Source organism: Arctopsyche grandis, chromosome 7, assembly GCF_051622035.1.
Source record: "Arctopsyche grandis isolate Sample6627 chromosome 7, ASM5162203v2, whole genome shotgun sequence".
Taxonomy (NCBI): domain Eukaryota; kingdom Metazoa; phylum Arthropoda; class Insecta; order Trichoptera; family Hydropsychidae; genus Arctopsyche; species Arctopsyche grandis.
The window spans coordinates 20307951-20332462 of NC_135361.1; the positions used below are offsets into that span (position 1 = coordinate 20307951).

At 35.5% G+C, this 24512-nt stretch overlaps 1 protein-coding gene across 1 annotated transcript in view; it reads left to right on the plus strand.

Annotated features, from left to right (window-relative positions):
• Nucleotides 1-1524: 1524 nt before the first annotated feature.
• Nucleotides 1525-24512, plus strand: part of LOC143914100 (sodium/potassium/calcium exchanger Nckx30C-like) — a 28433-nt gene continuing 5445 nt past the window's right edge. The window contains exons 1-5 of the mRNA XM_077434191.1: nucleotides 1525-2580; nucleotides 6264-6426; nucleotides 9497-9711; nucleotides 9830-9959; nucleotides 11337-11589. Of these exons, the coding sequence (XP_077290317.1) occupies nucleotides 1525-2580; nucleotides 6264-6426; nucleotides 9497-9711; nucleotides 9830-9959; nucleotides 11337-11589 (1817 nt within the window). The remainder of the gene's footprint in view (nucleotides 2581-6263; nucleotides 6427-9496; nucleotides 9712-9829; nucleotides 9960-11336; nucleotides 11590-24512) is intronic.

Here is a 24512-nt window from a genome sequence, read left to right on the forward strand (position 1 = left end):
ATTTGTTAACCGGAAGTAGTATCTTTTTTCAAACAATATTTCATTATTTTATTTTGACCTTTTAAATTATTTTAATATTTTTGATATTTATTGTGTATAATACTGATAGTGATATATTTAATAATAAAAAAATTGAACAAAATCCGACAACCGGAAGTAGAACTTTTGTGCTGTGCAAGTTTCCCTACATTTCCGCTCAATTTCTATCGAAAATGCTCTCATAGCCGGTATGTCTGAATGTGTCTGTACGGTTCAATATCGAATTTTGTTTTGTAACCTTCTTATATTCCTCAAATACATAGATACAGTCATGGGTTGGTCACATCCGAATTTTTTGTTTAAAATTGAAATGTTACGATAGTAATTTTAGCATTAGCATTTTCATCACTCGTTATTCAAATTTTCGAATTTTATTCGTCATCCAGATTTTTGTAATAAACCGCTTTTCGAATTTAATAAATATTTTGTAATAAACAACAATAATGTATTTAATTTTTTAATATAATTTTCCTCGAAGTGAATAAATTTTATTTGATAGTTTAAAAAAAAATATAAATGAGGGCGGCGGGGGAGGCAAAATATTTTTGACACAGGCGGCTGAGCTCCTCGTGGTGGGCCTGCACTTGGTGACCCACGAATCATAGGTCACCGATGCCTGATATTTTATTTTATTTTATTTTATTGTCACAAATCAATACACACTCGCCATTACAGGTTTGCTCCAATGCGACGGGTGTACGTTAATGAAATACATAAACAATCAGAAATCAGAAATACAGTAATACATACATATACAATCAGAATATATAGAATATAACAATTAATCAGAAATAATAATCATAGTGACATCTATGGATTTCAGATTACTGTGTATAATTAATACAAATTATACACAGGCAGATTTTTGTGACAACAGGATTAGATTTTAATACCAATTTTCAGGAACCGTTTCAGCAATGATCAGATAAAATTGGCAAACTCTGATAGAGAAACGATCGATTTGGAGTCACAAAACCCCCAAATCTAACCAGCAGTGGCGAGGACACGAACCTATGACCTCAGTGATGCTAAATATATACGCTATCACTAAGCCAAACTGCTGGCTTAGTGATAGCGTATATATTTAGCATCATGGCATTGGATGCTGCTGCTGATCAAGTCTATATTGTTGAAGTTCAAGTCTATATTGTTTTCTTGTATCAATGCTTAAGAGGTGCAGACAACGGTTCACTTTCATTCATCGATCAGTTTGACTGACTGAATCGTGCATGTTCATGCCAAACCGAATCAGTTGGGTCTCGGTATATTTGTAGAGATCGCGCGACGGCGGTCGATCCCACCGCTGCCACCCGTGAGTACGAGAGGCGAGGTATTTTCGGAGGCACACGGCGTGAGGAGAGGGAGACCGTCGGCGTCGGCCCCACGCAGACACGCTCACAGCAGGGCTACATAGGTATAGTAATGGATGTTTAGATGGGGGGTGTGAGGTGTGAGGTGTGAGGTGTGGGGGGTGGGGTGTGTGGGATGTGGGATGAGAGACGCCTGCGCGCGTTGGGGCCGCAGTGCGGGCGCGGTATCGAGCGGCCCGGGGGCAGTGGCGGCGGCGGCGGCCAGAGGCGGCCCGCCATGGTGCGCGCCCTGCGGCTGCTGCCGCTGCTGCTCGTGCTGCTGCAGCTGGCAGGACATGGCGCGCCCCAACAACACCAACAACAACAACAACAACAACACCAACACCAGCACCAGCACGAGCACGAGCGCGAGCGCGACGAGCACCAGCCGCCGCCCGACCTGGACTCGGACTCGGACGTCGAGCCGGAGCTGGAGGGCGACGCGGACATCGACTCCGACCATGAGTACAGCGTCGATCTCACGACGGATCGCGTCGAGATATTGGGGTCCGAGCACGACGCCAACAAAACGGCACCGCTGTTCCCTCCCGATCTCTTCACGCAGCTGCAGCGGCGGCGCGGTGCCATCGTACTCCACGTGCTCGGTCTCGTTTACATGTTCGTCGCCTTGGCCGTCGTCTGCGACGAGTTCTTCGTGCCGTCGCTCGACGTCATCATCGAGAAGCTGCAGATCAGCGACGACGTGGCTGGCGCTACCTTCATGGCCGCGGGTGGCAGTGCTCCTGAGCTCTTCACGTCCGCCATCGGAGTGTTCGTCTCCTTTGACGACGTCGGCATCGGCACCATCGTCGGATCGGCTGTCTTCAACATTCTGTTCGTGATCGGGATGTGCGCGATCTTCTCGAAGACTGTGCTCACGCTGACGTGGTGGCCGCTCTTCCGCGACTGCACCTTCTACTCGGTCAGCCTGCTCACGCTCATCTACTTCTTCCGCGACAACCACATCTACTGGCAGGAGGCGCTCGTTCTGTTCAGCTTCTATGTGCTCTACGTCAGCTTCATGCGCTGGAACAGTACATTCGAAAGACTTGTTAAAAAAGTGATATACAAAAACAGAGTTACGAGGGTGCGCAGCACTGACCAGCTGATGCCCACGGTAAGAGCACTGTTTGACACACCCGCACTCGATTCGCTTTTACCTATCACCAATGAATTTATGACTCGATATCGAGTTTTGAGCATATATACATATGTAGAATCATGATGAAATCGTAGCAACTCATGTTAACGGTAGTTTTATATGTAGTACCATTTTATCGGTAGTAACTTTTAGCATCAGTGTAGATTTTACCGTGAGATGTTACATGATTAACGTATACTTAAATTTCACGTGGTTTATTGTATTAAAAAAAAAAAACGCAAATAACCCGCCCAATTTAATTGCTCGTGAAAATTTTATACCCGTAGAATATTTCTGTAGAAATTTATACCGCTTGATGTATTGTTTCCGTTTCACGTTAAAAGAGTCGTAAATGTTTCAATGGATGTAGTAGTTCAATTTTATTCGATATTTACGATGTGATTCATTTTTTTTTTCGAGAAAATTATTTCTTAAAAAAATTAGAAGTTGATGTTTCACAAATCGTTATATTTATTTGTAATGTCGTCGTGCTATGTTTTTGATTGCTTTTACGTGTATTTTATTCATTTCGTAGGTGAAATTTGTTTTAGAAGTTTGTTTAATGACGTAATAAAGTAATTGGTCAACTTTTTGGTTTTTGATTGGCCAATTAAATTTAAAGTTACTATAATGATAGTATATGTGTAGAATTTATATCAAAACTTTTATATAAAAATATTTTTAGTACCTGTAATTCTTGAAAATATTTCAAAACTCATAATATTAATTGAATTCTATCACTGTGAACTTTTTAATGTATGGAACTAATTTATCAGTGACTTCCATTGGATATAATTATTTTTATATTATTTCGTTACTGACTAAAGGTTTTGTCATCAGAAAACGTATCAAGCTACAATATTCATATTCAATGTATTTGTATTTATTCAATATGCAATGTATTATAAAAATAACCTATTATTTGTTATATGTAGTTCCTTCGTTATTTTTTTAAATGATATATTTTCCCCTATTTTCCTTTTTATGCCCGCATAGTCATTTTCTCGACAACGATACGCATTTAATAATTTCGTAAGTCAAATTGAGTAATTTCACAATTTATTTTGGTGCCTGAATATTGATTATTTAAATTATAAAGTACAGATTCAGCTAATAAATTAAAATTCAGTTAATCAATTTATTTATATGTATGAATTCGTTACAATTCTATACTTACTCTGTCATCGTATGATCTGTAATATATGTATATAAAATTGTGTTATGTGTAAACATTTAACATTCACCCAACTGTAATATCTCTTAAAAATCAATCCAAACAGCATACAAAGCAGAACCGCACTCGCCTATATCAATTTTAAACATCATTTATAATTGTAAAAATCAATCGTATAGCTACATAAAGCTATACGAATGGCGTACAATTCATGCATATTAAATCGAAGGGTCTGGGCTTTATTTAAACATCGATTGGTTGAACGAAAGATGAAACCAAAGGTTCGTTCAACTGATCCGATCAAATTTTAACTAAAGGTTTGTACACACCGATATCATCTTACATCTGGGCGGATTGCCGTCAATATTTGATCACAAAGACGGAAATTTCCCTCTCACTGCCAATCTGGAGATGAGATGTGTTTGGAAAAAGTTTTTACTAGACCAATATTACATTACTGAAAATATTTTAGATTATGGGTGTAAGATGTTCGAGAAAAATTCTCAAACACGCTAACGTATAATTTTAGATATAAACTGATAATTGATCTTTGGGCTTTGGATGGAAAATGCGAGTTTTCTGCTACATATTTTATGTGCGTTTTTAAAAGCGTTTCCTACATATGAAATTATAATACACACTCCATTAAATATCATTGTTTATTATTATTTTTAAGGTTTTCAATTGTCGATGTTTCAGATGATTTTATATGTTCGCCCGTTCTTTGATTTACGCCATAGATACGTCCCATGAAAAACCACGTTTTTCTTTCTGAATTGATCGTCAGCTGACTTTTAATCAGCATAAAAACTACACGAGAAGACATCCGAGATCATCAGAGCCGCGTAAAAATGTCCGTGTAAATCGAGGGAAATTTTCAATAATTATATACCAATAAATTTATAGATATAGTATTGCGTAATGAAACCAATCCAAATGAGGAAATTCTTTACATTCACAATTTCGTGAATCTTTCATGAAGCTGTGGTTTCAAAATATATATATATATGTGCATATATATAATATATCCATATTGTGTATTTTTTTATAATACGTACATATGTTAACGAAATCGTCGTGGTTTGGGTTTAATTTCGTGCGAAGTTAATTTGACGGACTTTTCCGGTTGTTTTTGATTTTTTTCACTCATTGCTTGATGAAAATTGATTTTAGGGCGGGTTTCCCAATTATGTAAAAGTTGGAAAGCCACGTTTTTATGGCGCAAATCGAGACGCAGGCGAGCACGCGAAAAAGCTCGGGCATTAAAGTTTCTTTTGTATAATTTTATTATAAGCGATGCTATCTTCTATAGATAGACAGAAAAGATAAAAGGTTTCGTTTCGCGATCGCGACCTTTTGCCTATATACACGCTTTGGCTTTCAAGCACGATATCCTCCCATAATATTATATATTTCTATATATGTATTTTAACATAGCCCAGATTAAATGGACCTTAAACGTAACCCAATTTCGCACAAATATTTTCCAACGGGAAAAACGCGAGTATTTCGTCCCGAGAAATGTATCATACTCTATGTATATAATACATGTTTGTTCGTATATATCGTATCATTTGTATAGAACAGATGTATTATTCAAAGTTTGAACGTTCAGATATTGTGATTAATGATCGCTTTATCGTAAATACAAGTTCATGTACGTTCACTTTGAACCCTTTCGAATCCGATAACCCACTTCAAATATTAAATACCTTCAATTATTTAGTAAGGATATTAAAATTAAAATTAAATCTAATGCCTTTTTTGCATTATATTATTTTCAGATTTATTGAAAGATTTCAATTCCTTGCGTAAATTTAATTCGACTTATATACATATAAAATTAATTAAATAAGTCGTCTTAAGCCTTACATTTTTTAACGCGACCGGGTTATTATTTAAATTATTACATTTTGGACGATCTCTGATTATACGATATTGATTTTGAAAACACATAAATATAAAACAATAGGCGAAAAGGTCAAAGCGTGTATTGTAATTGAGAAAATCAAAGGTGAACGTTGTACACATAGAAGCTATCGTATCCCAATCCCAAAAGGGATTTTCGTCGCCCTTTTTCCAAACCATTGAATTTACTTGATCCGCAACTTTCTTTCTGTGAAAATGTATTTTATATTGTCAATATTTTCCTTTTACAACCCATAAATACGTTTAGATATGCCTCTTTTTCACGTCACATTACATATTACGAAAGCATGAATTTTATTTACTCATGTATGATATTAAAAGTAGGTATATTATTTCTATAAGTTTTAACAGTTTTAACGATGACTTTTCATTTTCAAGATATTGGTTTATATAATTCTGAAATTTTATCCAATTTAGGTCACTAAAGTCATCATCATAAAACTGCTTTTGAATTTGTGTGCATTTTTACTTTGAATACATGCACATGTTTTAATGATAGCAAATATATGTACATATTTAGTCGGAATATATATTTGTGTATTATATCGACATAAATGCATGTTTTTTAAAAGCTTTTATCAAATGAAGATTTTGTATTGATTTCGATATAAAATGATATTTTGTGTTGCAGCACGGCAATGCGGCTACGTCAAGCGAGACATCCGTGGGTACAGGGGCGGGTGCGGGCCCCCGTCCTGGGGAGCTGCAACCGGGGGCTCCGCCACCCGGGGGCCACAAATTTCGACACGGCCTTCTCCAACTCATGATTCACACCATCGATCCCATGCACGATGGTAAAATATTATATTAACTCATTTAATTATGAAATTGTATATACATATGTATACCAGGAAGGCCTTACAGGTAACCCCAATGCGCCTTCCTGGCCAATTACAAACGATGCAGCATTTTTTAAAATTTTATTTTGTTATACAAGTCGCTGAATTACTAGACACTGGAAAACTCGCAAACTAGCGAGTCATCTATGAATTGTACATAAATTTTATTGTACATTAATCATACTCAAATAGTGGTGACATAGGAGGTAGGAAGGATTTTAGCCAATTTTAATCGGGAACCGTTTCAACAATGAAATCAGAAAAATTGGCAAACTATGATTGGAAATGATCGACCTGGAGTCATAAATATCCAAGTCTGACCAGCAGCACTACATATGTAGTGAAAAATTCTTTTCAATAGAGGTCAGCTCATGAGATCGAACCCGGCGCCTATCGGTGTTAAGCAGAAGCTTAAGAGGGCTGGACACCAGCGCCTTGTCCATACAAACGTATTAGACTTCTCCCTTCCTCAATTATGGTACTAGAGAAATTATTTTTTAATATGCTATGGATATCCACCATTGGCATGCATCTGTGCTTTTATTTTTTTAATTAGTTATTTTTTATAGGAGCTAGGAGCCGCCAAACATCTATAAAATCGCCTCTTTTTTACACCCACGAAAAGAGTCCAGCGTGCTTAATTAACGGTCGATTTTAAAAAAAATACGCCGATAGATGCACAGAAAGTATCTTTCTCATATCGATGATGATTTTTTTTTTAAATTGGTCCAGTTTCGGAGGAGAAAATAGGAGAATACGAAACCTCGATTTTGTCAATTTAAAATACGTTTTATCTGGTCGAAGCGCAACTGTCGCATTCACTCAATATATATATTGATATATATTGTCGCATTCACTCAATATATACATTCACTCAATATATATATCGAAGAAAGGAACGGCAACAAAAATAAGGTTTCGGGTGTACAGCCCTCTTGACGACCGAGCTGTGCTGCTGGCTATATTCCTCAATAGTATTGTTCCCGATGGCGATATATTAGTTTTTCGGTATTTCTAAATATTATACTATTGTAACAAAATGGAGGTCTCTTAATGCCTTAATGAGATTGGTAGCCGTTTAATGCAATGGGAAAAAACTAAAAAAAAAATTTTGAAAAATTGTTGCTGCTCTCCTTGAAAAATTGTACTGATATTTGTAATCTTTTCATGACTTCACCCGACTTATGAATTCAACAGAGACGTGGTGCACTTAAAAAGCTTACAAAAATATTTTAGAACGTATGTACATACAGTATGTATTTTCCCAAAAGAAATCTTTCCTCATCAGTTTTCAAATATTGTTAAATAATCTCTAAAATCTAAAAGAGACGAAAAGCTAATCAAGCAGACTAGAATTTTTGAAAAATAAATTTGAATAAGAATAAGTTAAATCATAGGTATCTTTAATTAATTTAATTAACATATATGTAACATCTTCACATTATATTGATCATAAGTTCAAGAACTCTGACCATCACAATATCTGGGTAAATTTTGATTAAGATTTCGGTCATTTTCACCAGGGCTGTAGAGTTAAAGTCGGAGTCGTGGAGTCGTAGCATTTCGACTCCACTTCCTTTTTACTATTTTCTTTAATAATTAGTATCACGGTATGTATCAATTAGAGTCTCCAATTCCGATGAAGTAAATCCACTAATAAATTAAAATTTAATAAATCCTTTATAAAAATCATGAATTTAAATTACATAATAAATAAAATCGTTGATTTGCCCGTATTTAGATGTATTGTGATCAAAACCGATTGTTTACTGCGTCACATACTTTTCTTTATTAAATTGATTTGTTTGTGTATGAAATTTATATACACATACATTATGAATGTATGTCCTTACTTTAGAAAGTAGCGAATAGTGAGCTTTGAAATTATTATTATTATATACATATATACCAGGAAGGCCTAACAGGTAAACCCCAATGCGTCTTCCTGATTAATTGCAAACAATGGAGCATTTTTATTACATAAGTGCTGAATTACGGGGCACTGAAAACTCGAAATTAACGAGACATCTATGAATTTTAACTTTTAAATAAACATAATTGTACGTTAATCATAATTTAATAGTGGTGACATAGAAGGTAGGAAGGAAGAACCGTTTCACCATAGAAGGTGAAACGGTTCCTCGACTAAGCCAATTTAGTCGAGGAACCGTTTCAACACTATCCAAGTCTGACCAGCTGCATTACATATACATATACTCAGAATGAATTCTTTTCAATCGAGGTCAACTCACGGGATCGAATCCGGCACCTCTCGGTGCTAGGTAAAAACCCAACCACCGAGCCGTGCTGCTGGCTGAAATATTTAAATAAAAATTTACAAAGGTCAAAATACTAACAGTATCTTAATATATGTATGTAGCACATCGAATTTGCTGTAGGTTGAAAAAAAAGTTCGAAAATTCGAAAACAAATGAAGATTTGATTTTGTTTTTCAAATGCTTTTTATTGTTCATAAAGTTAGGACTATAGTGTTATCTTATTTTATTGTTTGAGACCATAGCATAATTGGAAAAAAAGCTCAAAAACTTATTTACAAACGAGAATGAATATATGGACGTTACTATGCCTTTTTGCAGCCTTCACAGCCTTTGTGAGGTTCCGTTCTTTTGTACAAAAATTCGTTGTGTGTCGGTATACATATGTACATATATGAATGTGTCCCACTCTAATTGTGTAGTACGTGGAAGCGTCGAGGTAAAACTTTGCAGGCAGAGTACACAGTACTTTGTGTGCTACATAGATGAGAGTTGGATTCAGGCCACTCGAAGATTCACTACGGACGAGGGGGAGTTTGAATAGTGAGCGACTGGCAAGTGTCCAACTCTCAAACTATGTATGCTCTCTCTCTCTTCTCTCTCCAGCAGCGAGCAATAAGTGAGCTGCCACAATCGACTTTCCTATGTAGTAGATGTTTTCTCAAAGCAAGGTTGAACGTGGCCGGATCTTTGCTTTATCAATTTTCTCGTTTTTCCGTATTACATAAGTTTTTTTATTGTTGGCGCAGGCAAAGTGGACGAAAAAGCGACGCAACTTCACGCCATCGCGTCTCTGAAGGTGCTATTGGATGCCACGAGGCCTGGAGGGGGTGCTGGTGGTTCTGGAGCAGGAGCAGCTGCCAGCACGGCCAGCACGACAGCCAGTGCTGCAAGTGCCACCAGTGTCCCCATAGTCGACTTGCCCAATGGACAACCTATCGACCCACTCGATCTGGTTACAAAAGTTTTTTCTTATCAGATTTTTCTTTTGATACGATTCAATGAAGATTCTCGTTACATTGCAAATAAGACCCAAAATCTTATTGATTTCAGTTGTAAAATAGTATTTTTTATTGCAGGAGGATGAAACACCACCGACGCCTTTGGACATGTCGTGGCCAAGTAGTGGTCGCAAGCGGTTGACGTATTTACTCTTGGCACCCATTATATTTCCACTTTGGCTTACTTTGCCAGACACCAGGACACCTAAAGGTAATCTACCTATGTATTTAGATAATGTATTAGTTTTTTTTTTTATTAAAATGATATTCTTAGTTTCACTTCGCCTATTGGTCTGACACTATTCCTACATTCTTCCGATCGGTTTGAAACTTTGCCATTTTGCGCGGTCTGGTCACTGATAGAAATTTAAATAGCTTCCGCTAATTTAATGGGGAAAAATAATAATAATTGTAATAATCACGTATACCACATAATCGCCAAAAATATTAACTTTAAACAATTTCCTTACAGGCTCCCATTATCTCTCATATATATTTTTACTTCACTAATAGGTTTAATGAATGTTAAAATGTTTATATTATTCTAGGAATTGATTTCAAAATACAAAGATTACATTATACAACAGTTTCATCATCACATAATTTCAATTAAGTTATATAAATAAGCATTTATTTGAGTTGATTTCACATTAAAACTGAATCATGTGCGTATTATTGTGGTTTCTACATACATAATTCAACTGCCACAATCTTATCTAAACCAAAGTTTTGACAACTCGGGACTTATGTACTTCATCAAACTTCTATAGTAAATGAGTCAAATTATTAGGTTTATCGACAAAGCTTTTTATATGTACATATACATATATGTATATCATGTATGAGATTGAAATCGAAATATATAAGATTTAATTATTCGATAAAATAATGAGAAATACTCAAACAAACCAATAGAAATAGAAGGAGTAAGTATTCGAATTGAAAATAGCTACTTCAGATGTTTTTTTTTCCTTTTTTAACTCGCTTGTTCATTTCAAATGAAATTGAATAATTTATTTGATTTTATCTATAATTACAAGTATATATGTATATACATACATACATAGGTTAGCAAGTTCTGGAAGATTATAATATTGAATTTATTTATATATTTAGTCAGTGCTTCTTTTGTAATGTAACGCAATGAAACGGCGTTTTCCGGCACCGTTTTTTTCGTTTTTTGTTTTGGTACCTTTTTTTAAAACACTATTTAATTATCATTATATTTATTTAAATTTCATTTTTGTACTATTTTTATATATGAAAGATAAGGATTGCACTATTCTTCTAATCGTCTGAAAAAAAAATTATCATTATAAGCCCAGCTCGACCATTTATTTCTGTTGCCGATTTTACCCGAAAATGATTGCTAAGAAGATTCGATTCAACCAGTCTATCCACCAAAGTCGTACTTTTAAATCTTTCACACTCCAAAAGGAAACTATGTATTGCAGATTCCCAAGACAACTGCACTACATGTCAAATGGTACAATACAAATATTCGAGGAAAAGTTTTGTATTGTAGTCTTTGACCGAAGTTTTGGTGTATGGTTGTGGAACTAATCGGTGTTTGTTTTTTTGTGGCCAGGCAAGCGGTTGTTTCCGGTGACGTTCCTGGGTTCGATATTATGGATCGCAATATACTCGTACCTGATGGTATGGTGGGCTAACATCGTGGGCGACACTGCCAACATCCCCTCGGAGGTGATGGGGCTGACCTTCCTGGCGGCGGGCACCTCCATCCCTGACCTCATCACCTCGGTCATCGTCGCCCGAAAGGGCTTCGGCGACATGGCCGTCTCCAGTTCCGTCGGCAGCAACATATTCGACGTCACAGTAGGGTCAGTACAATAAATACACAAACACTACATACATATGTACATAGATACACCATCTGATCGTTCGATCATTACATTTCGTCAGGTGTACCTATTGTACCATTTTTGGGCCTTTGTATTTTTGTGTCACCGTCAATCTTAGCCATGTATCATCTCCCGTCTTTCGTTTTGTGTTCATCTCCGTTGCGGGTTGCATCCCCGGGGTCCGTTTGATTAATTGGAATACTTAAGTTTAAGAGTCGCTTCTTCACTTTTGATGAACATTTATATCGCGCGTTATTAAATTAAGTACCTCATCCGGTGGTATCTCGTTACCTTTTGAAAGTAAAAAAGGAATGAAAAGAATTTCACGTGAAATAATGATAAATAAAAGAAACGTTTCAACATCTTAGATAAAATAAGAAAATTGTAAGAAGAGACTTCTTTATATTTTTATCTAAATTTTCCAAACATATGCATACTTTTTGCACGGTTTTTCAATATTAAATTTGAAAACAAATGACACTTTTAAAAATGTTAAATTTTCTAACAACATTGGGAAGGGTTGCGAGTAAAATTCTGTTCAAATTTATTTATGTCAATAGATACGTCAATTTAATTGGAATTTTTTTCTTTTCTCTTTTTTTATTTTCAAAATGTAAAAATATGTAAATAAATATTGTTAGTTTATTTATTTACATGAAGTATGGAACGCTATATGCTGGGCATAACGAGGAAAGATATGAAGTGGAATACGTGGGTGAGAAGTATGACGAGGGTAGTGGACATAATAGATAGAGTAATGATATTGAAATGGCAATGGGCGGGCCACGTGGCAGAATGGACGAAAGATGGACAAAATAAGTACTAGAATGATACCCGAGAGTATACAAAAGCGTAAAAGTAAGACCGCAGAGAAGATGAGTAGACGAAATTAGGAAAATGTGTGGGGTGAAATGAATGAGAGTTGCGCAAAACAGAGACGAGTGGAAGCGTGTTGGAGAGGCCTTCATCCAGCAGTGGATGGTGTGCGGCTGTAAATGATGATTTATTTACATTTTATATAACAAGGGTGTAGGGTTTTTTTATATTTTAAGGGTGCAGGGTTTTTTAACTGATAGTTTTACACATGCAAAAAAACGCTAGCACGCATAATCTGTGCTATGGTACCCAGGACAAAAATCCTTGTATTGACATAGGTTTAACAGTGATTGATAACGGTGATTCCCAAATCTAAAGAAGTTTAGTAGAAGCTTTTCGAAATAAAGAGCTGTGGCGTAAGAGATACTTTTTCACCGCAGGAAGCCAAGAACGCACCCGTGCCGTTCAATTCGGTATGTTTGCGCATAATGAAAATTTTACATATATATGTTGAGACAAATCCCAGCATAATTTTAGTGTAATAATTACATATTTAGATATCAACGTATTGTATAGTCTCATATATATTTTCGAAAGAGACTTTGTAACTATGTATGTAAGTATGTGTGTGAATATATTTGGTTGGGAGCGTCGAAAACAAATCAAAGTTTCTATGACGACATTATCGATATATGGTTGAATACTATTTTTTCGATTCAAATAAATTTAATTAAAAAAGAAATGAATATTTACTATTAGTTTCGCCAGGTTTATGCTGTTTATATTACAAATACCGAGCGAAGCCGGGTAAAAACACTAGTATATACATACATAATTGGTTATTTCGTCGCACTTCATATTACATAATGATTCTTCGTACAGGTAATGCGCATGTGCAGTCTGTCAGTTGACAGTTACCCAAAACAAAAACTTTAAACTCATGGTTTTATAAAAGTACTCACTTTGCCAATTGTATTATTAGTTGAATATACATAGTCGTGTAAATTTAAAAAATGACATAATGTTTTATGCATGCGTACATATATTTCGCTATCTCCAACAACGGAGTCGCCCCAATGTTAAAAAGTAAAAAGTATTTTGACGCAAAGAAAATGTTTTTTAAAAACCAAAATGATGCAATTTTAAAGCTTGATAGTTTATTTGCATCGTTCATCAATACGCTCAAGCCTGCAATACCAATTTGTTTCGTATTGTAGCGGTCTTGACTCTGAGCGCTCCAGCTTACGAATAAACGACCGACAATTTCGATAATGTAATCGCGCTATACGATTTCCGGGCATGCAATCGGTTTTCCCGAATTGCAAATTGAGGTCGCTCCCTTTTTTGATTCCTTTCGATACTTTTTGATTCTGGCATAGCGAGATTCGACGTCCGAATCGTAAAATCCCATATCACGTCCCCCGTCTCCTTCGCCATAAGCTGTTTACAATACACCGTATTGTGATTTTCGAGGGTGAACCTTATAGAATAAGGGTCGAGGTGGGTTCAAGTAGGTCACCCAGAGGGAGAAGTACCTACCCGAGAGGTCAATGGGACATTTGGAGGCGAAACTTTCGCCAGGTGAACAATCACCGGCTCGAACGATGGTCCTTTTCGTATCGGACTTGATCCAATTTTTCCACCTAGGTATTATTAGTTCATTTCGAGCATTACTTTTCATATTCACGCTGCCACTGATTTCGAGATTATTCATTTTCACATATTTCCCCCCATTTTATATATTAATAGAAAGCTTAGTAGTGGAATGATGCTTATTTGATTGTTTTTTAATCAAAATTAATCATATATTTAAAATAAGAAACACGCTCATACGAGAGCTTTCATACTTAAAAGCAGGCAAAGTATTTAATATCAGTAAATATTTATAAAACGTTTACAAAGGCGATAACTAAAAATCTAACGAACGAGGGATCGAGGGATCGGTGACTTTCAGAACCGATCGTAAAAATCGTGACTTTAGAGCACTGATCTATACATATTAGCCTTTCTTTAGCATGGAAGTACATATGTACATGTATGTGTTGAGAACATTTGAGTGTTCTCTTTCTTTTTCGTTGATTTTAATATTAAATTTTGTATAGAGAATTGTTCAATAAGAGCGAGAAGAAAAACGCACACTCGAAATCGAGATCGTTGACGCACCAGGCTCGGCACGAACAATTGTATGTAATATTGTCCTACAATACATCAATACTTAAAAATATCCACTCTTGTTTTGTGATTTTATTTTATTTTGCTGGTATGTAATATATTAATATAAATTTGTTAATTTTGAATGCGGGTTCACCACACCAGTGCTCCTTACGACGAGCCGCCCCTGAAAGTGACTGTACATGATTATCACAAAGAAACTGTGATACTCAAATTGAAGTGTTCTTAAGTACACCCAAGGCGAATTAAATTTCTAAAATACATCTGCCGTAAAATGAAATTTCTTTATAAATAATTAGAACGATTACAATGGTCACAAGTGTGGGCGAGTTGAACATGCAAATTCTAATTTGTATTAAACTATTAATTGACTGATTGAATTACATTCTTGATTCGTGTAACTCTTTATATAATCATAAAAATCAATAACACAATGCCTGCATTATTTATGGCTATCGTGTAATCCGAGAACATTCATTTTACAATTAGAAAAACATTATGCATGCACGAAAGTTCTATAAAGTTTGGGCCGATCTATTTAAAAGTTACGGGCATAACACATTTCCATGCCCAATGATTTGTATAGTTCTCTCAATATACATTTTTATCGTTTCATGTATTGAAACCACATGCTATTATTACGGATATCAATGTTATATTATCGTTATTTTTATTGCCTTTAATTTGGAAAAGATACAAGGACAGATTTGAGGCTCAATTTTTTTCGACTTGATATCATTATATAGGTAGGTAATATTACGTATGTAGAGAGTATAATTTTAGGCGGGTCGTTAGTATATCGTACCATTTGTTCCGTGTAAATTTAAATATTAATTATTTAGCAAAAAGTTTTGCGACAAAGTTTCGGGTCAAATCTCGCCGGAAGTAGTGGGGGTGTCGTGCCAAAGTTTAACGTAGAATAATTCGAGATAAAATTAGTACTAACTGATACGACATTATGACACGTACGTATATGTATGTATGTATCTACATAGTCACTGTTTATCTTGGATGTTTATGGACTTATTAATATTAAATACATATTATCAACATAACATTTATGGGTAGTGAGTGGGTGACAACTGGAAGTTTACTGAAAGCGTGGTATATGTATGTATGTATATTTGAGACATTGCTGGTAATGGTATTGAATAATGAATGATGAGCTATTTTTATAGTCCCTATGTATGTATATATAGGTTTATAAACTATTAAAGATTTATTCATGCTATCCATGGTAGTGAATTCACGACTACAGCACAGCACAGCAGCTCACGTAAACGACAGCTTATTTTCATACTATCTATAACCTCACGGTTTCGGCAAGTTTTGGCCGAGTGCAAGGTAAAGTCGGCTTGCATATGCATTACAGAGCGCAAAGATACGGCGCAAAATTGCTTGCTTAGTATCATCTATCATACCATCGTATCATCGATATTTCCGAAAATATTCATATGCGCGCATGCGTACTTTTGCTAGTACGCGTGCATTCACGAACATGACTTGTGTGTTAATATTTCTACAGTGTCTAATGATAACTGGTTTTGCTTGATATGTTACGGTGACATGACTGCTGTATAGTATGAATAGATTTTGTCGGCGAACGCTGTTACTCGCTGTTACGTCTACGCGACGTTAGACATGAATGTTTCCATAAAAAATGTACCAATGAATACTTTTGGTATTGCTAGTTGCGTGCAGTTGCCGGTACGTGATGTCATAGTATGAATAGACCTTAACACTTGCTTTATTGTGCAACAAAATCCGTTTGCCACTGTGCTGGACGTCAAGCGTCCAGTTAAATATAAGTGTTTTAAGTTGAAATAATGCGAGGTCAATTATTTTAATCAACTATAAAAATCATTTTATCGTGAATTAAGTGTCGAATAATGTAAAATAGTGCAAGAAATGAATAAAATAGCGGCTGAAGTACAACCGTCATTCCAAGGTGGATATCATTATCATACTGATCATTGAACGCGGCACGTACTGAATATCCTGTTGATATTGATTAATGTTTTTATTTCGTTATGAGATAATTCGAATCATACGGGTTTTGATGAGGAATACATAAAATATATTTGGAGAAATAAAATATAATTCTGGTCACTGTGCGTCAAGTGTTTAAACGGGTCAGAGTTTGATTTGTTCACGATACAATACTTTATCTATTGATTCTTCGTATATAGGTATGTAGATAAAACTATCTTTAATAGAAAATTTTTCAGAAAAATGAAACAGTTTATGTTTGTGTTTGATCTTTTAACCATTGCATTGTGGAACATCTTGATTTTTCCCTATTTTGGAGTATGAAATCATCTCACTTCTTTTTTAGAGTCCATCGTTGAGTTTGAAAGCCTAAAAATTTCGAAAATATAGCTGGGCGTTCGGAAAAATTTGAGTTTTCCACGAACGCCCAAATTCGCCTGATAAGAGAGCGCTAACTGTTTGTAACTGAAAAAAAAAACGTTGCATTAACGATGACGAATCAGAAATTCATGAGGAAATTCTCACTATCATATGTAGAGCGCAATAAACGCCGACCTTAATGGGAAAATCACCGGGAATTTTCCCGGAAATGACACGAGTATCGTTTTATAGGAGTACTTAACGGATTCAACAGCGTCGAAGGGAGCCCGTCATTGTGTAGCGAATTTCGCTAATTCCCGCGGATATTGAGTACGGAAATAGCATTGTGCTGTAATGTATATGTATATTCGAGAATATGCTGAGTTGGATTATTGAAACGGTTTTCGATTTGTTACATTCGTTTGCCGATTTATGATCGCTCGAACTTTTAAGTACGTGATACGGGCACGTTTCGAGCGTCGAGTTTCGGCTCGGCCTATTGATAATTTCGGTATAAATCGGTATCCCTACACCCCCGAAACGTAGGGGAGAACTTGTCGGTATTAAAGCACGTCGATTAGGCAAATGACCGAAATATCCTGTGGCCCACGCAGCGCCGTTAACGGCCAGGTCGCTAATCTTTCGCCGAAATCGTGGGTCACGGTGATACGCACTTAACGCTGGAATATTTCTCCACTTTAAAAGCGAAGCCTTTCGAATTAGTAGCGTGCTGAGGTCGAATTATACAAATTTACACCCACACTTATTCGCATACGTATAATATATATCTATACCTGGCCTGTAAAGTTTTTCAGACTTGGCCGAGTAGGCGATCGTGGTATCTGATCGTGAAAGTTGCTCCGAAGTTGCTTGTTTTTTTCAATTTCCAAGTCGATCGTTAAATAATTATCGCGTTTACGGTGACGATAATTGCTTAATTGAAAAAAAAAGGTTGATCGCCAATGTCGTTCGGGATAATGTGCCCTTATTTACATACATATTGTGTTGATAAGTGTCGCCGAACGCATTTTCCGCTTCGGAGACTTTTTAATTAGGCGAAATAAATTAGAGGGGAAAATTCGAGTCGGCGAGCTTTCATTGAAATCAGTTCTGAAAAACGAGGCCATTTCTTTTAAGTAATTTTCATGGAAAATAATATGAAAAAAATGGTGGGTCGTTTGAGCAAATTGAACTTTTGCGAATTTTATGAAGCGAGAATTATTATTCATATTCGTTCAACTAAGCGTTTGAATTGTGTGTGAGTATAATTAGAATTCTTGCTCTTTCTGGCTGTGTAATTACGTATACGAGGTATATAATATTAGAATAAGGGTCGCTTTCAGACAGTTAACACGCGACTTCGTGTGTGTATATTGTTTTACTTTGTTTTGTATGTACATACGTATGTATGTATTTGCTTGCGTAATAACAGGTCGGAAAATGTAGGGCAAAGAAATGTAAAGAAGATGAAAAAGAGGAAGATTGCAAAAGAAGAAAGTAAGGAAAGGCAGAGGAAAGAGACAATCGAATTAATAAACTATATGAAAATGTTTATATAAGTATATCTTTACAACTGCGAAGAAGTTTTAATCAATATTTGGATATTATTTTGAATTGTGAAGCAACCTTTATATGTTTGTAAATTCAAATCGAAATTGATATTATTTAGAATTAAATTACCAGGAAATATAGCTCTAAGAAATTTGAACCTTAAAAAATCCCGTAATCACTGAATAATCTGAAAATAATTATTCAAATAAGGAAATAGAAAAAAAAAAACAAATGAACTTAACGTATTTTTTCAGACAGCCACATTTAAAAATCTCATATATGATTTATTTCATTTTTTATTACAAGTTTTATCACCAATATATGTATGTGTATATACATATATCATAATAAATATGTACATACATATATTTCATATGTATATTACATATATGTAATTTATTTATACTGAATGGCTACGTCAAAATTATATGAACATATTATGCATACGTACATTGTACATATTTACATATGTAAACACTTTTAAAATGAACATATGGATACTTACTTCTACAAGAGATTCATTATAGCTATTTTTATATTATTTAATTTATATTTTACCATAATGCCATTACGAATTTTATCCCTAAGCCACACCTATGGTATTAAACTTGTAAATATATACATTGATTATAAGTTTTTTAAATTAAAATAGTGGTGATAAATAGTTTTGCCAAATTTGATGAGTAACCGTTTCAGCAATGAAATCAGATCAATTGCTTAACTCTGATAGGAAACGATCACTACAGAAATACTCCGAATAAACTTTCTTCAATCGAGGTCATCCCAGGGCTTGAACCCGGGAACATTTCGATGGTTAGCATCAACCTAACCACTAAGCTCTTCAGGCTAAAGATATATTATACATTAATATTGTAACGTAGAGATTAGGTGAGTGGCGCTCGTGGACCGATGGTTTACTAGCGCAGATCACCTGATCTCTCGTTCCCGCCAAAATGGCCTCTACGAATGAATGAGCCATATGCAACGGCCAATGGGATCGCCTGACTCATCGACCAATAGTTGTGGAGCCCAAACGGGTATAAATATGGGGCGCTCTCGGTCTGGAAACCATTTCGGAGCGCCGACGAGAGCACACGAATAAACACCTTCTACAGGCCTCCTGCGTCTTTCTCTCCGATTCTGGAAGCCCCCTCTTCACGTCCACGCTACAATATGTTTATTGAAATTTTGAGATGGTTGTAAATTGCAGCAACAATTATTTATATATTTTTTGTGCGGGAAAAAATAACATGAAACATGAAAAATAAAGAATTTTAACTAAAAAACGAATATATTGGAAAAAGTAAAGCCTCTACTAAAAGTGTGATTCAAATTTTCTGGTCAGGTTCAAATATGATCGGAGAAGTCTAACATCATTTACATTTTAATATGCTCGTATGAATTTTGAGTTGCGACCTATAATAGAACTGTCAAATCCACCCGTACGGCGGCCATCTTGATTTTTCACCTTGTATGGAAATTTAGGGATTGCGCCCCGAAGGAATAGAAATATGTAATATGTATATAAACCCATTTTCAATGGCGTTAACAATTCACACGTCTCAATGCGAATCAATGTAAATAAGTAAACGGACGATGATTGCACGGCATTTTTAATGACTCCACGTGAAAGTTTACCTCGATGATTGATCGGCCGAACACGGAACAGGTTGCGTCAAAACACGCCGACTAGTACATTCGCACACTTCGACCCCCGCACATTCAACCCTTGAATTTATTTATTTTTCGCTTACGTAACAACAGTCATAAAAGATTGATCGGGCCGACCAGGGGGATGTGTGTGTGTGTGTACGTACGCAAACGGTGCGTTCGCAAGTGGCACGCGATGCCCGTGCCAAATTTAAACCACGATCGAATCTGCACGTCCGTTGTTTTGCCACCCACCTCCTATCCTCCCGTATTGATTTTTTGAACGCTAATTTACATTTTACCCTCTAATAGTTGCCCATCGAATGATAAAAATTAATGTAAATTCCTCAGATTCAGTGCCAGGTAGTTTGTGTCCCCGACTTGCGTTTTCCGTGACATGCCACAAAGTGGCACAGTTAAAAAAATAAAAGTACAATATGTACCTGCGCTATCGAAATTAACTTGCTGTGGGTTTGGTAACGTTTTTTCTTGCACGATTTGTGTGTTTATACAATGGATATGGATTGTTGAATTATTCATTGAATTGCTCGTAGCACTTGTTGCAGTTTCAATTAGGGTTAGTTCTCGTGTTGAAATAAACGCGTTGGGCGTTCTCATCGCATTAATTCAATTTAATTTCGGCACAAATTTGAATTTTAGCGCTTCGTTCATTGCGAACATAAGAGGGCCTCTCTCGTATAATAACAATTTATGGTTTTTCGTGAGAAATATGAATTAAAAGCGCCTAGTACTATGCATGCTACGGTATGAAAAAATGATCAATAAATTCATTCAGAAACGATAAAACGTTTTCAATTGAAAATTCGCATTCATAAAGTTGAAGGCGAAATGGAGTAAGGTTTGGTCCTATAGGTAACTTGTACAGATTCAGAATTTATTGCTGATTTTGATACTTACGTTCAATATTGTGTAGTGTTTGATGTCTGTTCATTTGAGAGGGTGTGAGCTAAGTGTACCGTTGAGAAATCAACGGAGGATAGAGATATAGTATAGAAAATACACTATTTCCTTCATTATTGTATTTCCTTCGCCTTGTGCGTTTTCATTCTATGGCAATGTATTGTTATTTGGTGGATTCAATTTTTAAGATAATAAAGTCTACTAAAAATAACAACACATGACAATATACAAAGCTGAATGATAGCCGAGTCTGAATTGTTAAGTTATCAAAGTTGTACTGCAATATTCAGTAAAACCTTTTTATCAAACGTTGGCTATTTATAATTTATGCGAATACGTATTATACTATGAAAGATGTACTTTATAGAAAGAATTTTTAACCTGAATTTACATTGTCTTTTACATTTTCCTTTTCAAATTTGGACTTCTTTTTCATATTTGTTCTGAGTGTTTAGCCACGTCAAACACTTTTTTCTTTGTAATGTATTGAAATAGATTTTCAAACGGATTTTTATATAAATATTCTGCTTTTTGTTGGAGGGGGTATGACAGAATTGGACAATTATTTTGTGTGTAGAATTAGTAACGAATTGTACCAATTTCTCCTCGTTTACTGTCTCTCGACATATGTACATACATACATATATTACATAAGACGGCTGATCTATATTTTAAACGACAGATTAGGTAGCAGAAGACTCATCTAAGATTTTGGGGCTTGGTAATCATTACCTACTTGATTTCAGAAGCTTGACATTAGGAAATTTAAATAAGAAATGTTGGATAAGTATTTTTTTGTTACAAAAATCAATTTTTTTTATTTGTTTTAAAAAAATTACTCTTACGAATATTGAACTATGCTATAATTTGTTTTTCACTTTAGATTTCTCAAGCCACTGGGTAACTCACTGGTTAAATATAATGTTTGACAATAGAGAGTTCGTGGGTTCAAATCCCAGCCGGTACGCTGCTGGTGAGATTTGGATTATTAATTAATCAAGATCGGCCGTTCTGTTAGAGTTTACGATTTGTACAAGCTTTTTATAAGCTTCACAAATCGGTATCCTTCTCCTCAGTTTCTCGCAAATTCATTGCATCGTTTGGTCACTATTTTGTTTACGAATTTGTTTACGTTTAAAATTTGTTTACCTTCATTTGTTTAAAATTTGTTTAATACTTACAATACTTATTTACAATGTTTGACCATAGATGTCGTGTAAAAATAAAATGGGTGTATACCAGTTTAAATATATAAATAATGCAGATATGTGTATGTATAAGTTATAATTATGTATATATTGGTTTTTTTTTAACTTTTGGATGAGGGATATTTCCAATGATTTATTTTAGTAGGAGATTTTGTATAAATTCTTAAAAAGATCTTTGAACTGAAAGAAGTAAAAACTTCTGTTTAGCTTTAATACTCTTAATGCTATCTTTGTCAGTCATAAATTGGTAATAGTTAATGGTTTCAATCATCTGATATATAATTTTGAAAGAGACTTTGTATGTATGTAAGTTTTGGTTCCTAGAATTCATAATGTAAAATTTAGTAAAAAAACAAATGAATATTCAAATAAAATAAAAGTATTCAAATAAATTTAATAGAATGTTTACTATTAGATTAGCCATATTTAAGCGGTTTATATTACAAATACCGAGCGAAGCCGGGTTATAAACCATTAGTATTATATAAATAAAAATTCAATTTTCATTAAAATGTTCAATATATATGTATGTATGTATGTAGGCTATTCTCGTTTCATATTTATTCGTTATTTTGTCATGCAAGAAAGACACATACAAGCCGAAAGGATTATTTAAGAATTTCAAGCTCGAGGCGAAGAAGTTGCGAAACGAAAGCTTTCCGAGACAACACACACACACATATACATATATGTACATAGGCGTGTGTGAAGAGACCGAGAACCCAATTTAAAGTTACGAGAACCTCTAAATTTGCGCATCCCTTATCGCACCCTGTGCAAACAAGCTTTCAATTTTTTTCCTCTCTTTATTTTGTTCGCGGCGCGTGCTATGCCTTAAGGGCACAAAACTCGGGATACCTACGTTGTTCGCTCGCATGATTTCGAGTCGGAAGATTACACCGGTAAAAAGTGGCGAGATAAAGCAGCTGCACACGGGTGGTGTGAATGGAGCGCTGGTTGAGGATCGGGGTGGTTTCCGTGTAGCAGGAACTGGTTTGGGGTAGTTGAGGGGGATGAGGCCAGGGTCATGCTGGCGATCGATGCCGTTTCTGGGTCGCGGACCACTTCCGCCACCCCAGACGACCCGATCCTACGACATATACACACCCAGACGACTCGATTATGGCACACGTGCCCACTAACGACGGTTTGAGCCAACCCTGTGTGAGAATTTTCGCAAGCATCAGCTCGGGCAGGCAGATGCTTACTTGGCAAAACTTCCCCATTCACGATGCCTATATGCCTACATTGGAGTAGTTTCACTTCTTCAGAATTACTTTGCAAGTTGTTCCGAGGTGGTTGATTTACTTGAATCGAGGTTATATACATACATACATACAAAGAAGAAGAAAGGCTTAGAAAAGTAGTAGGGAAATCTAATTTTCAATAATTCAATGAGGGTTTTTTTTTCACAAATACTACTATTTACACTTCATATGCATATGTAAAGCGATGATAAATTGCCTCCAAGTGGGTTAAAATGAAAATATTATTTTTAATTAATAGAGGGCGGATGGTTATTCAAATTTTATTTTACATATATACCAGGAAGGCCTTACAGGTAAATCCCAATGCGCCTTCCTGGCCAATTACAAATACAAATACAGCATTTTTATTATAAGTCGTTGAATTGCGAGACACTGAAAAAACTCACAAATTAACGAGACATCTATGAATTGTACATAAATTTTTATTGTACATCAATCAAATTTTTCAAATAGTGGTGACATTGTAGGTAGGAAGGATTTTTAGCCAATTTTTTTTTCCGGGAACCGTTTCAACAATGAAATCAGATAAAATTGGCAAACTCTGATAGGAAACGATCAACCTGGAGTCACAAATCCAGGTCTGACCAACAGCATACTCTGAAAAATTCATTTTCATTCAGGGATAGAACCCGGCACCTTCTTGACGGTAAGCAGAAGCTTAACGTCCGAGCTATGCTGCTGGCTATAATAACACGGTTGAAAAAATGGTCACTAAAGAGGCGGAAATGGGCAATTGATCTATATTATTCAGGGATTATTATCTAATATATAATTTCGAAAGAGACTTTGTATGTATAAATGTAAGTTTTGGTTCTTAGAATCAGTGACGTTATCGAAAAAATCAAATTTTCTATGACGACGATATCGATATCGATTTTGGTTCCGTTTTTAATTTAGGTTACTTTTTCAGTTCCGGATCCAGATTCCTTTTTCAGTTCCGGTTCCGGATTCCTGTTTCAGCTTAGGA